Here is a 14,533-nt window from a genome sequence, read left to right as displayed (position 1 = left end):
TTGAGTGAGCTTCACCGGACAAGACAAGTAGTCCTGCGCGCTGCAGTAACGACACGTTAACTAGAACAGATACTGTGATTAGGAGAAGACATGGCGTCGTGCAACTCTTTGTCTTTGCACGTAATTCACAACACATGCAAAGATACGTTAACATTTCTCCTGGAAATGCATTTAAAACTCCCTGCTCGTTTTACTTTTTTTACAATATAGATTTTATAAAGTTAAGTTGTTGTAAACGCAAGTATTATAACTGTATCATTCCTAGTAGTATTGTAGTAATATATAAGTCAGGTTTATGTAAGAATAATATCCTTTGGTACTTTGAAATAGTAGTTATTTACTTGGAGTGCTTTCTTTTTTGAGCTATTATTGTGTCGTTTAATTATTTTTGATTGTTTTTGTTTTTTCCCTTCAGGTTTCTTTCTGGTTTTGTACATTGTGAGTAGGTGCTAGGGTGTGTTAGAATAGGATTTTGGGTTTTCTGTTGATGGAGTGTCTGATTGGGCCCTAGGAAGAATAGCCTTTGTTTTAAGAACCTGATGGGGATCCTGATAAATAAAATAAAGTAAATTGCAATGCCACAATTTGTGTTCGAAAAGTTGAATACTGTATCATACAGGGATTGAATAAACTGTGGTGATAATTTAGTCCGTGTTTTCTGTATTTATGACTTCCCGATATGCTATTTTTAATGTTCTTTGTTCATAAATAAGCTTTTAGGAGGAGCATTACAGACAAGCTCACATCCTACTGAGGCTTGCACAAATTTGTTTCCCATTGACAAAATAAGGGATGCAATGATCCAACTTTTGACTCCAGATATCTCAACGTAATCTGCTGATGAAGATTCACAATCTGATACCAGTGCTCTCACTCATTAAGATCATTTTCATCAGCTCAGGTAACATGAAGTTACGGAGGTGTGAAGGGCCACAATCACAACAGAAAATAACAAAATTCTGAGATAGTGGCCTGCCATGACTGGAATGGAAGTGGAAACACCAAACTGGATAATGACATCAATGAAGGAACTGTTTTTAATGTGCTGGTCACATTTTGCAGCTGTCAGATTGGTGCATATACAGAAATACAGCGCTGGATTACAGACAACCGCCCACTAGCCCCAGAACGCCCACACGGCTTCACTGTGAATTGATTTCAGGTCATTTGATATATGTCAAAATTTCCTCTGGGAATTTGCTCCACTGCAGTAAAAATCAATTAAAGTGAGTCTTGCCTTATGACCTTATGTTGTGGCCCTACATTGTAGAATACCCCTGCGTCAAAATCTAATTTAAAGATGTTTGTATTGTTTTCACACTGTGCATATTCATAAATAACTGGGGATGGCAGGGGGAAATGGCTCATTGTTTGCCCTCTTACTGTTCTATTCCTTAGATTGAATAGAACATTTTCTGTTGGCGGGTGATGGATTCATAATGATGAGAGCGTCCTTTCATTTTTAACTGTTGAAGCACAGCATTTGTGGCTTGATAGAACTGGTTATTTCGATTGCTTACATAATAACTCTTGAGAGCTTTCCTTTCCCCACTGATGCATTTTCATTTAACATTTTAATATCAGCAAGTATTAGCAAAATTAGTACTGTTTTGAGAGCAAAAACAAGTTTTAAAGCAAAACATCTCATCTTAAATCCCTAACTGAACAAACACATATGTTTTTTTATTATCAACTTGTAATTGCCAGTTATCAGAGTCATAAGTTCACGGCGTGTGCTTGGGAGGAGCTGAATGTGATGAAATCAAATAATAAAACAACAGTTAATTGTGACTGAGGCACATTACATTGAGTTGACTCATCAGATCACTCCCTTGTATATTACAGATGCAAGTGTACGGACCTGTCTTGTACAGCACAATTGTTAGGTGAATCATAGCATATTTCCCACATCCCATGTCTTCTGTTCATACAAAAATCACCGTTATCATTATTTCCAAATCCCAAAACGTCAGCATGAAGTGCGTTTCCATCTTGTTGTCATTAACATTTATTTCATATGAACTCCTTATACTGAACAACTCATTTCCTTCTGGTCTGGGCCTAATTCCAGCTAAATTCCCTCCCTCTTTCTGTTCTCCCTATCAGCCTTATTTTCTTTTATTTCCAGTTAACTAAAACAGCACGGAAAGTGGGTGGTTGTTGTTTATAAATTGACAATGATGAAACAACTAAAGAGGAAATCACGATGTTGCAAAATTGCCCGTATTCAAACTTGATATTCCTCTTGGGACTCGTGCCACTGCCTGCTTTCACAGAGGCATGATCTTTATATTGAAAAAATACACAGAGCCGATAGTGTTGATTACATCATTGGCCTCATTGGAAAGGGGACTGCAATGATTCCATATGCAAATTATGTAAGTATAGCTTTGACAACAATTATTCATATTAATTTGATAATATTCAAATAGGGACTTGGTGTGAAACAAGGCTATTTACTATTCCATTTCCTGGACCACCCTTATAATATACCAATAAACAAGTATGTGGATACATTATTTCATAGTGACTTCCTATTGAGTATTCAGTGTACAATGTTGTTCATATCGTCAATTATTTCCTCAGGTTTACTTCCCCTGCAGTAACACTAGGGGGAACCAAATATCTGTGCTTAGACTAACGCATTTTATAGTACTGTGTTTTCCTCAAGATTGAGATAATTAGAAAACAGACAAAGAAAAAAAAGAAAGACTAAAAGGATGGATTCTGCGGTGACATTGTTTACTCGCTCTCATGATTCTACCTTATGGGGAACGGGCTAAAAAATAAATTAACCCCCCCCCCCCCGTGAAAGAGGAATTAGCCACTCTTGCTTCAATTCGTCAACAGTCTTCAATTTGAAGTCCCTCCAGCCGGAGCGCTTCCCTCAAGCAGAAGTGCGCACTGTAGCCTGCTATTCACATTCGCAGGTCTATTGAAGCAGCACCTGGATCTACCAAGGACATAACTATTGAATCGAGCTGTCTGAATGCAGCTTTTGTTTGATATGTAATGTTGAAGGTGTTTTTTTCCCTCCATGGATGAGACCTGAACAAAAAAGTTGCCACTTGCAGCAGACTCCTTTGCGTAAAGGACTGAGTCTGAATCATGCATTGCGCATAATCTCTGCTCATTTACGATTAATTTACAGGAGAGAAGCGCATCTCCACCTACAGGATGCCAGTCGCGCTCTGAATGTTGCTGCATGGTTTTGGGCAGGGGGTACCAAACTTGCGCAAAAGAGCCTGATTCTTCATAAGTATTGATTGCCCGTCACAAGGTGATTGGCACTATGTCAGTCTTACGGAGGAAATTTGGCGAGGACTACCAGGTGGTAAACACCAACCGGGACATGACTTTTTCCGCACCGGCGAAGAAAAAGAGGCAGCGGTTTGTAGAGAAGAACGGCCGCTGCAATGTCCAGCACGGTAACCTTGGCGGGGAGACCAGCAGATACATCTCCGATCTCTTCACCACGCTGGTGGATCTCAAGTGGCGCTGGAACATGCTCATTTTCATCCTCACGTACACAGTTGCGTGGCTGGTCATGGCTTCAATGTGGTGGGTCATCGCTTACATCCGCGGCGACCTGAGCCACGGCGGCCACGACGCGTCCTACACCCCGTGCGTCGCCAACGTGTACAACTTTCCCTCCGCGTTCCTGTTTTTCATCGAGACGGAGGCGACCATCGGCTACGGCTACCGGTACATCACGGAGAAGTGCCCGGAGGGTATCATCCTCTTCCTCTTTCAGTCGCTAATGGGGTCCATCGTGGACGCCTTTCTCATCGGCTGCATGTTCATCAAGATGTCGCAGCCGAAGAAGCGCGCGGAGACGCTGATGTTCAGCCAGGACGCGGTCATTTCGCAGCGGGACGGGAAGTTGTGCCTCATGTTCCGAGTGGGGAACCTGCGGAACAGCCACATGGTGTCTGCGCAGATCAGGTGCAAACTCATCAAGGTACGTTACGCAGTCAGGGTGCGCATTATATCCAAAATCACTATACAAGTAGGCGCGCTTTGGCCGCAGTGAGCGTTTGACTCTTGAAATATATGCCACGATCGAGGCTGAGACCAATTGACAGTCACTTAATTTGTTTGGAAATTGCTCATTGTGTCTTATGAGTGCTCTTCAAGTCATGCATTGAATTTCCATTCATCTCCAGAGTTGATTGCATTCCCTGAGGGTCTCTGTGATTTGCAGGGGCTTTTGGATTTACATGAGGCTCCAACATAAGATGTGGGCTATTTTAATGAGTTACCATTTACATCTGCCCCCTGTAGCAACTACTTCAGTAGCTGCATTTGTCCTGGACACAGTGATGTCTTTCTGCTGAGTGTGTTGCCTGGTAGTCCCCCTCCAACTGTACACAGATGAGATGAACTGGCCCCCAGGGGACAGTATGTGGGAAACTACGCTTATTGACTAAAAGATTAATTGAACCGATTCCTTTACTGAGCGGGAAAGCCTTTTTCCTCGGGTCAGTCTTGCCTAAAGACATAAAGCCACTAATGTGAAGCACAGAGAGCAGACAGTGATTTACCTTTGGATGAAATGTCTGTTGGTTTCAGAGCTGAAGGAATCCTCAGGATGAAAGGAGCTGAGGCAGCTGCTGCTATATGATAAGAGGATAACATTTTGTGTCAACTTCACAACTAACAGAGACTGAAACTGCACTGTCGAATTACACCTGGTTGTTTTGTGTGTTGTTGCTGGACAACACTTATTATCTACCACGTCTATTCATTTAATCAGAAGCAGATTTCTTTGACAGATGTGTTTTTTTTATGTGCCAGCAACACATTCTCCCACTATAGCAGGAATGTCTTGTACATGGAATCTACTTTTCTCCAGTCCACATTTAGAGGAGATCTACAGGACAGCGGTGCTTTGTTGTGACAGGGAGAGTTAGCGGTGCTTTTGTCGTCTCTGCTGAGTAGGGAGATGATCTCAAGTGACAGTTTACTTTCTGGACCTGGAGGGAGAATCACCAGAAAGCTCCCAGTATGTTAGTATTAATGTGGCTGTACTTAATGCTTGGTGTTGTTCATCCAGGCATGATGATATCATTTAAAATAGGTTCTCTCCAGTCATTTATCATCTGATTCGAGTCACATTAAAAGCCACGACTCAACGACTCATTATTGCTTATGTTCCAGCTTTTTCCACAACAAGTTTTATTTGATTTCATTATAATTTACTTTTTAATTAAAAGTCTAGAAAGGTAAAGAAAATATTGTGTGTTAATTGCAATTAATCAACACAGCATCACAGAGGCACAAATGCTATATCATCAACTTTTCTCCGTCTACAGAGACCAATAGTTCCATAGAGAGAGATTAATATTCTGTAATAGTCGTCTATGATGCTTTCAACTGGTGATTTAAAACAGAACGAAAGCAGAGTATTTACCCACGGAAAATGCTGTCATGTTTGACCTTGGTCAAAATTGTCTGTGAGCCAATATTTCAGATATCGCTTCAGTATAACTCTTTTTAGCACATGGAGCAAGGACAGATTTGTTATTAAAGAAGAATTATAGTTTAGGTTATGGTCTTTATTTGAAGTGGAAAAGGGGAAAACTTGTAGTGTGAGTCTGTCTGAATCACAACATGAAAAGCTGAACAAGCTGCTGCAGCACGGCTGAAGAGTAGATACATAACCAGTACTTTGGCTACACTGCACCTCACTCAATTTACCTCCAAGGTCTTTTTTAAGAAGTAAATGAACCTGCCTGAGAATAATGTAATTACTGGAAAGGGGAACGTTTCTTGTTTGAAGTGTTCCCACCCATCTCCTTTTCAGGCCTTGGCTCTCCTTCAAAGATCAGTTCGATTTATGTCATGATCCTGATCTGGGATTTCTACCAATAGGTGATGATCTGTAATTAAATCACCTTTCAGCAGTTATTCATGTGTTGGTGGAAGGTCAGACATCCAGGACGTTCATGTGCCATCAATCCTGCCCCGAGGACAACAGCAGACAGTCAAATTGTGCTTTCTAAGCTCACTTTTTCACACTGCAGTTTCATATGTTTCATGGACAGTGGGACTTTTAAATATATGCTACCTTAGTAAAAGATCAAACCCCTATTTCTTTGGATTCTAGACTAAATGTGTTGTTAAGAAGGACACATTGCTGCTGAATAGATGCTGTATGCTAATGTGTCTTTTTAAGCCTTTTAAAGTTTTTAAGTCAAAAGACACAGTGATGTATTAGAGCTCATAAAGCTACAGCATTGTGGTGTCAGAGTGAATTGACTACACATCGCCCCCGTAGCTCTAGACACACCGTAGGAACAATGCCATGACTTGTGTTCAGGTAATGCACTGCTCAAGGTCACTGTCAGAGGGGTTGCCGACAGAGCTGACTGGAGAAATGAGACATGCAGCAGTAAATCCTAATGATGGAGCTGTGTAAACGCACTCTGACATGGCGACTGCAATCTATTTTCCGGGATAGGCACGGGTTGTAAATTCTTATGGGATCTGGATACCTGGATAAAGTTGGTCACGTTCTTGATTCAGCACTCTTGTTATTTAAATTGCGACATAATTACTATGCAGGAGTGCGTCTATAAGTTCTTAACGTTTGTTAAAACAGCAAACCTTTCAGAAAACCTGCTTATAATAGATGGGGTGTATGTGATAAGCAACTCACATACAGTAAGAACATCAAGGTGAAGCATATTTTGGTGCAGCGTTCTAACTCTTTTCGACTTTATTTTGTTCCCTCTTTTTCATAATGATCGAGGAAACGGTGATAAAAGACGGTTTTCTAAAGACTCACATTGCAGTATGTTTCCATTTGCTGTCAACATCAGTGTCAGCCTTGATATTGCCAAGTTTTTATGAAATATTTTGTAAGAACCAAAACATCCTGCACACTGCCTACTCAATTTATCAGCATATGGTGCTGCTATTGCCCTCTAGTTTTGGTGGCTATGTTTTCGTATATATGACGTGTGACGACCCTCTCTGCCTGTTCGTTTGGCTGCCTTCCTTGCAGGGGTGGAGGTGGGTGTGGCAGAGGGTCGTCAGGCAGAGTGGAAGCACCTGAGGCCATTTGCAACACTGGCCCTGTGTGCCAGAGCACTCCGTACAAAAACCCTCTGGATGTTCAGTTGGCTCTTGCTCCTTCCTGAGACACCCACTTTGGCTTTGGCTTTGGCTTTGGTTTTGGTTTTGGTTATGGTTATGGTTATGGTTTGTTTTTACACTATACAACACTGCATATACACTTTACACGCACCCACTCACTTACACTGCTGAAATGACTGACTTCACATGTCACTGTTAGTTTATGTTTGTCTTTTATATTACTTTAAACTTAATAAATAATTAATCAACTGTTCATTGAATGCATCTCCCTTTTTTGTCATGGCCGTTCGGCCCGGTTTGTGACAAGTGGGGGCTCGTCCATCCAAATTGATTGGTTTGAGGATGATATTTGGTTCTGTGTTTGGGAGATGCATTTTTTTTGGCAGCAGTGAGTACATGGTCTTCTAGTGTGTTCGTTGACTTTTGTGGAGTGTCCCTGGATAGATGAAGCAACGTGGTCTGTGTGGCGGCGTTGGTTTGTTTTTTTTGGTTTTTTTGTTTGTTTTTTTGTGTGGTGTGCGGTCAGAGCAGTTGTCTCGGGGACACATCCAGAGCTGTCAGGTGAGTAACCAGCTTGCTGGGGGCTTAACCGGGCTACTGGTTTAAGTGTTTAAAAAGCCTCCCGCTAATCTACATGAACACTAGGGTTCAGTGAGGTAGATTAGTTTGGTATAGGCAGTTTGGTAGAGGGACTACCACATTAGTTGGGTGACATATCATTGTCTCTTTTATGGCACTAGTTGACCTAGAACAGTCTGGTTTTGTGGTGGCCTTTGTCCTGGTATAGTATGGCAGGGGTACAGGACTTTGTTGATGCTCCAGGTGAGGAGTTTCTGGATCGTTGCAGTAGAGATCAGCTCTTTAAGATTGTGGAAGAGTATGATATTGATTTAAGTGGTGTTGGTGATAAACGACTTAAGGAAAATGTAAAGGCTATGGTTAAAAAGCAGTTGGTTGAAAGACGGGTGCTGGTTGCTAAACAAGAGGGACTGAGTCAGTCAATAGCAGCACCGGCACTTTCAGTTCCATCAGGGAACTTTACCTTTGAGCAGCAAAAATAATTGCTTTTGTTGCAGTTTTCTCATGAGAAGGAGAAACAGAGTGGAATTGGAGAAACAAAGAGTAGAAGTGGATAAACAAATGGAAATTGAGCGGTTCCGGTACAAAATAGAACAGGAAAAGATAGCATTAGTCAGAGATGGTAAGCTTTCTGGAGATGTTTTTCACGCGGGAAATGGTTCATCGCGTTCTCGTGATATTGTCAGTAATTTGCATCTCTTGCCTAAGTTTAACGAGAAGGATCCGGATGTGTTTTTTACACTGTTTGAGTGGGTTGCACAGGCAAGAAATTGGTCAGACTCTGAGCAAACCTTGCTGTTGCAGTGTGTGTTGTCAGGAAAAGCCCAGGAGGCATATGCAGCTTTAGATGATGATCTAACTTATAAATCAGTCAAGGATGCTGTACTGAAGGCATACGAGTTGGTCCCTGAAGCATATCGCCAGCGTTTTAGGATGTTGGAAAAAAGGTTCAACCAGTCTCGTATGGAGTTTGCGAGGGAGCTGACAAATAATTTCAATCGTTGGTGTATGTCTTCTGATGCTAATGATTTTGGAAGTTTGTGTAATCTGGTCGTCTTGGAACAGTTTAAGAACTCTCTGCCCAGTCGTGTTGCCACATATCTTACGGAGCGTAAGGTTACAACTGCCAACCAGGCTGCGGGATTGGCTGAGTATGTGCTCATTCATAAAAGCCGGCTCGGTGAGCCTGTGTGGGAACCTGGGTTGCAGAATGATGGAGGGGTTAAGTCATCTGGTCGCTTGGGGGATTTTCCAGGTGGAGCGCCTGTAATGGGAGAGGATACGTGCAATTACTGCCGTGAGGCAGGCCACTGGAAACGGGACTGTCCAATACTTAGGGATAGGAGGCAGCAGGCTGGAGGTGGGCGGCTAAAACCTGTTGCACTGGGTGTAAGCGTTCCTGGTCCTGTGGGAGTGTGGCAAGGTGGGCATGCAGAATCTGGCGTGGTTGGAGGCCTAGATGAGTCCTATCGGCCTTTTGTCTCAGAAGGGTTTGTAACACAGACTGGTAGTGACATTAAGGTGCCAGTTAAGATTTTGAGGGATACGGGTGCTTTCAACTCCTATGTTCGAGACTCCATTTTGTCATTTTCAGATGAGACCGATACAGGGGATAAAATCCTGATGCGAGGAATGGGGTTGAGGGTGTTGCCTGTCCCGGTGCATATGCTGAATCTAGACTGTGGCTTGGTGTAGGGCAGAGTTCCTATTGGGGTGAGACCAGCGTTACCAGTGGAAGGGATTGACATCATTTTGGGCAACGACCTGGCTGGCAGTCGTGTGTGTGTGTGTGTGTGTGTGTGTGGGCAGATGTGCCTCCTCCTCCGATAGTTACTCCCGTTCCTTCAGCCTCAGAACAGCCTGAGAGTGTTGTAAACTTTCCCGAAGGTTTCCCTCCATGTGCAGTTACTCGATCGATGAGTCGTGCCAAATCAAAGGAGGTAGATGGGGACGTGGAGAAAAATTTGCCGTGTTTACCTGATTTTCCTTTGTCTGTCTCATAGTGATCTGCAGAATGAACAGAGAGCAGATCCAGCCTTGGAGGAGTTGTTTGGATCAGTGCTGTCAGTTGGTGAGGTGAAACATGTTTCCAGGGGCTACCTTCTTCAGGATGGTATTTTGGTGAGGAAGTGGGTGCCCCATGGTGTAGATTTTGTTGGGATCCCATTTTTCCCTACATGAATTTGTTTCAAATCTTCATACAATATCCTCTGTTACTTATAATGGAAACGCAAGACTCTCCCGGATGATGCAACAGCCGCACAGGGTTATGTTAGTTTTAATTATTTCAACTTCATTTCTGAGAAAGCATCAGTTCTGCATCATGGACAAGTTTAAAAACATCGGTGAATATGGAGAAGAGTCCAGCCAGAGGAGCAAATCTGAGCAAACAAAAAACATAGTTCCATAGTTGTTGAATGGATTCAAAATTGAGCCAGAACCCAGTTAAATGAGATGCTATTTTTATTGCAGTTTGACAAAAGTCACTGAGTTGGTAGAGCTTATACTTCAATTTGTGACTTACACAACACATTTTTTAGAAACATTATCCCTCGGAAGGACCGTGCATTTCTCTACATCCATAATGCGTACCAACTTAAAAAGATAACTGTCCTTAAATATGAATTAATAACAATGCAGCTTTTATTAATACATCAATAGAATGCAGTGGTGCACTGACCCCTGTGGCACTGTGCAGAATATGATTGTAATATAAAGGATCATGTTTGCATGTGGTATGCCAGCAGTGGATGGAAGAAACATATACTTGTTCTAATCGGAAAATAAAAAATGCTAAAAGTGAAAAAACAAAAAAGACAGACGGCGAGAGAGGGACAGATGGGTTGTGCTCGTCAATGTCAACAGATGCTCGTCTCATTAGTTTGGTCCACAGCGGGAGATAAGTGATAAGGGCTATAGTTGTAGCGGATAGACAGCCATGGATGCAGGCGTTTAGCTAGACAGGCAGGCAGACATGTGAGCATGACTCGCCTCTTCTGCCGCTGTTTTACTCCGAAGGACAGACACAAAGAGAGGAGAAGAGAAAGACATTAGCTTTAATGGTGCTGTCGAGAGATTGGGAATGGCAGCTCGGATGTGAGCGTTACGTTTGATGTCCAGCTTAAAAGTTCCAGCTGGACACACATGGACATATGCACACAGAAAAACACAGCTGCATTAAAGACACACAAAGACCAATGTGCGCACGCAGACAATTCTTTCTAACTTTCAACATCACTGTTTGTGTGTTTCTTTACATCGCTCTCACACACACACCTGGACACACATGCTGTCACTGAGGAGGAAGTGAGTCACCAGGGAGAGGGCCTGCTTATACTCAACCTGAATCTCAGGTGGCTTGGTAAATGAAGCACTCCCTCTATATCAGGACATCTTCCAAAGGCCATTAATTCCCCCCTTGTGGCACTGACTGTTTAGCGGCAGTAAGAGAACACCCCGAGCTTTCACCATGTTTAAACCATTCAGTGTCGAGCAGGTTTCTCTTTCCTTGGCAGAGGTATAATTTGGTTGCAATGGAGCCGGAAACGGTATGTGAAAAATAGCAGCTTCACTGTCATGACTAGAGTTGGCTTAAAAATGACTTCCACAGAAATTGGTTTCCAATCTCATTAACTTGTACTAGCATTGCTGACAAATGGGACACCTGCCTGCATTATCTCAATGACAATTTACATTTTTAACTTAAATGATTGGGTGAAATAAATAAATTGACACAACAGGCTTTTAAAAACGAGTTCATGCATTCCTCCCACTTATAGGAGACGGAGGAAGCTTATACCCAAAGCGAACGGCAATATGGAAAAATCAACTACAAAAATATTGCACTTTTATTAAAATTTCCTGTTTTGCCTGTCTAAGAGATGCTGCAAGGGGGATGGGCCAGGAAGCTGGTTAATTAACTGCACACAAAGCTAAATTATGTGATAGTATCAAAGGGAAATCTAACGACCTAAAGGAACATCAATTTGCAAATCCATTCATAATAAAGATATTTCATATAATAAAAAACAAAACTCTGCTGAAAAAATACAGATTTAAATGTGCATTTAAAGGAACAGTTGACATTTTTGGGAAATAAGCTTATTTTCTTAAGTCAGATGACAAAATCCACCCAACTCTTGGTAAGAAAGCAAATAAGGGTAGTTCCCAAAATGTCATTGTGTTTTTTGTGTCAGTCTGTTCAAGGCATGTATTTTTGTTTTGCAAAAAAAAGGTTGTATCATGTGGCTTCAGGGTTCTTCTGACCCTGAGGATGATGGCGTGCAGTCTACGAGGCCACATGGCCAGCCAGGACAGTTAATGTGTGGATGTATTTGTTGCAGGTGGTACCATGATGGGAATATACCTGAAGCTGTGATAAGAGTCCCATGAAATAGCTTTGAGAGGGCAATTTTCCTCTGTGATTAGAGATAGCTCCACATGAAATAGGATCTCGGGATTGGAGTTAAAGTGAAGAGTGAGTTAATTTAAGAGCGCAAAAGCAGGCAGAAAAAGCCTCCGAACTAGAAGTAATGGTAGTTGATCAGGATTGCTTCCATCATCCAAACAAGTGGAGGAGGGAGGAAGAGGGTTATGTTTGTGTCTCATGCCTCGGAGCTTTAGAGGGATGCTGCTGCAAAATGATGGTCCCTAAATGCACACCTCTGAACAGCTTTAGTGCCTGTTTGCCTGACCTGCATGTTTTGTAAAATGGGAAGGGTCGGCTGAATTTCCCCAAAAATCTATGCTGACATTTTACTGAATGGAATATTAATTTGCCCCTGAGACTCGGGTTAGTCAACAAAAAAATCTGGCAGAGACGTGGATGGATTTTTATCTGACATATTTGTGGCACGATAGATACCAGAACAACACACACCCAGGAGAGGCAACAACACGAACAGATGTTCTTAGGACCCTGATGTTCTTCTCAGTGCACTTACTGATAGACTTGCTGGGTAAAGCTGTAAATAAGGGTGTAAAAAACATGGTCTCCAACAGCATTGGTAACATTTATACTTTGAGACACTAATCTTTTACTCTCAATGCCAGTACATTAGAGCACTTTAAAACCCTCTGTGGTAGCCTAGCCTCTAAGGCAAGTGTCATTCGATTATGGAGAAGACACTAGTGCTCGCTCTTGGGAAACTAAGCTCAATCAAATAAAGTACTCTTTTAGCTGTTAAATTAAAACATGGAATTAGGGAGAAGCCTTGAACTTACCGAAAAGCTCATAAAACCTCTTTTCCTGTCAATTGCAAGCCTCTTACTGCAGTTGATACGTAAAGGGTGAATGATTTACAAAAGGAAAATATGTTTGTTTCACTCAGAGGGCCAAAAATATAAAACCCCTGCTCCAACCCCTTTGAATTCCACTATCAACACGAGCTTTAAAAAAATGCACATTATAACCGAAACTAAGTCATTTTCTCTTACGGCTGAAATAAAATAGTTCTCCTGCCGCCTCATGATAACTTGTATGCAGAGTAGCCTCCCTAACCCATTGAGTGTAGAGCCACTCGATCCACAGATGGCAAACAAAATGTCAATTTGTATTCACAGTGATGTTGAGGAAAGAAGGGTGTGACATTTCACAGGAAGACTTCTGTGCCCACAGATCCCTGGCTTGGTGAGGGAAAGTGTCCCCCATCATGCTGTATCTGTGATGGGTGCTCCCTGAATATGCAGACAGGGCATGTCTACTGAAGTTAAATAAAAATGAAACTCCAAAAGACAGAGAGGCAGATGTTTTTCAAAACAGACGCCTGGGGAAATAATATGAAAATGCAGAGAAGAAAAGCTATAAAAAGCCACAACACCTGCCTGTCCTTTAACCCTCGGAACCCCAAGCAGTTTCGTGGGCGTATTTTTGCTCCTGTCACATATTTCTCTCCATGGCTTTGATTTTCACCGCAATATATAAATCCTGCACCTCTATGTAAACAGCACAACTATGCCTAGAAGTGGAGAGAACTCAATAATCTCATAACACAGTTACAATGCCATGGATCATAAAAAAGAAAAAAACGCAAGTTGAATTTCTTTGATTGAGTTGTTGATGAAATATCACAATATTAAACTTAGTTTCGGTTGCTTTTTCTGACGTAAGCGTTCGTCACACACGATGTGTTCAAGGACCTTTAGATAGATGGAAATCTGACGATAATGATAGTTTTTACAGCTTCCGGCTATGATGAACAGTGTTGTTTTGCCGTTTGTTTAAAGAAAACATGTTATTTAGTTGCTAATAAAATTATTATTGTACACTTTTCTCTTCCATAACCCTGTGCTCTGACTCCGTTGTGGAGGAGGAATTGAAGAATGATCCTAAATGACCCTCATTAATAAAAATGTAAATGTTATACATGACTTGATCATTTGTGTTTCCAGTCTCGGCAGACCCCAGAGGGCGAGTTCCTGCCCCTGGACCAGTGTGAGCTGGACGTGGGCTTTGGGACGGGGGCGGACCAGCTCTTCTTGGTGTCGCCTCTAACCATCTGCCATGAGATCAACACCAAGAGCCCGTTCTTTGATCTGTCGCAGCGCTCACTAATGAACGAGCAGTTTGAGATTGTTGTCATTCTAGAGGGCATCGTGGAAACCACTGGTTCGAGCAAATTATTATTTTTCAATATATTTCTTCCTAAAAACTTTGAATAAACGTCCTTTTCCCAAATCATTTATTTCATTGTCACTCAGCCTGTGGCATACAGCATTTCTCGGTAATATATAATAAAATACTTCATTTCATAATCTGTAATTATTCAATAGCACAAGCTCTTCTCTCTCTGTCATATTTATTTTTTCATATCTCTTTCTGTCTTTTCCCTAAAGCAATTCTCCACTTGTCATT

General features: G+C 41.9%; 1 protein-coding gene across 2 annotated transcripts in view; it reads left to right on the top strand.

Moving 5' to 3' along the window:
- The first annotated feature begins 2,880 nt into the window (after positions 1-2,880).
- Positions 2,881-14,533, top strand: part of LOC116381554 (G protein-activated inward rectifier potassium channel 1-like) — a 39,423-nt gene continuing 27,770 nt past the window's right edge. The window contains exons 1-2 of one of the 2 annotated variants that reach the window (XM_031843802.1): positions 2,881-3,961; positions 14,071-14,287. In XM_031843802.1, the coding sequence (XP_031699662.1) occupies positions 3,293-3,961; positions 14,071-14,287 (886 nt within the window). In that variant the 5' untranslated portion in view covers positions 2,881-3,292. The remainder of the gene's footprint in view (positions 3,962-14,070; positions 14,288-14,533) is intronic. The other variant, XM_031843803.1, reaches the window with a different exon arrangement.

Source organism: Anarrhichthys ocellatus, unplaced genomic scaffold, assembly GCF_004355925.1.
Source record: "Anarrhichthys ocellatus isolate YVR2014 unplaced genomic scaffold, GSC_Weel_1.0 scaffold4, whole genome shotgun sequence".
NCBI classification, from domain to species: Eukaryota; Metazoa; Chordata; class Actinopteri; order Perciformes; family Anarhichadidae; genus Anarrhichthys; species Anarrhichthys ocellatus.
Note: the sequence above shows the minus strand (reverse complement) of the source record. Positions and strands in the feature narration are given on the sequence as shown.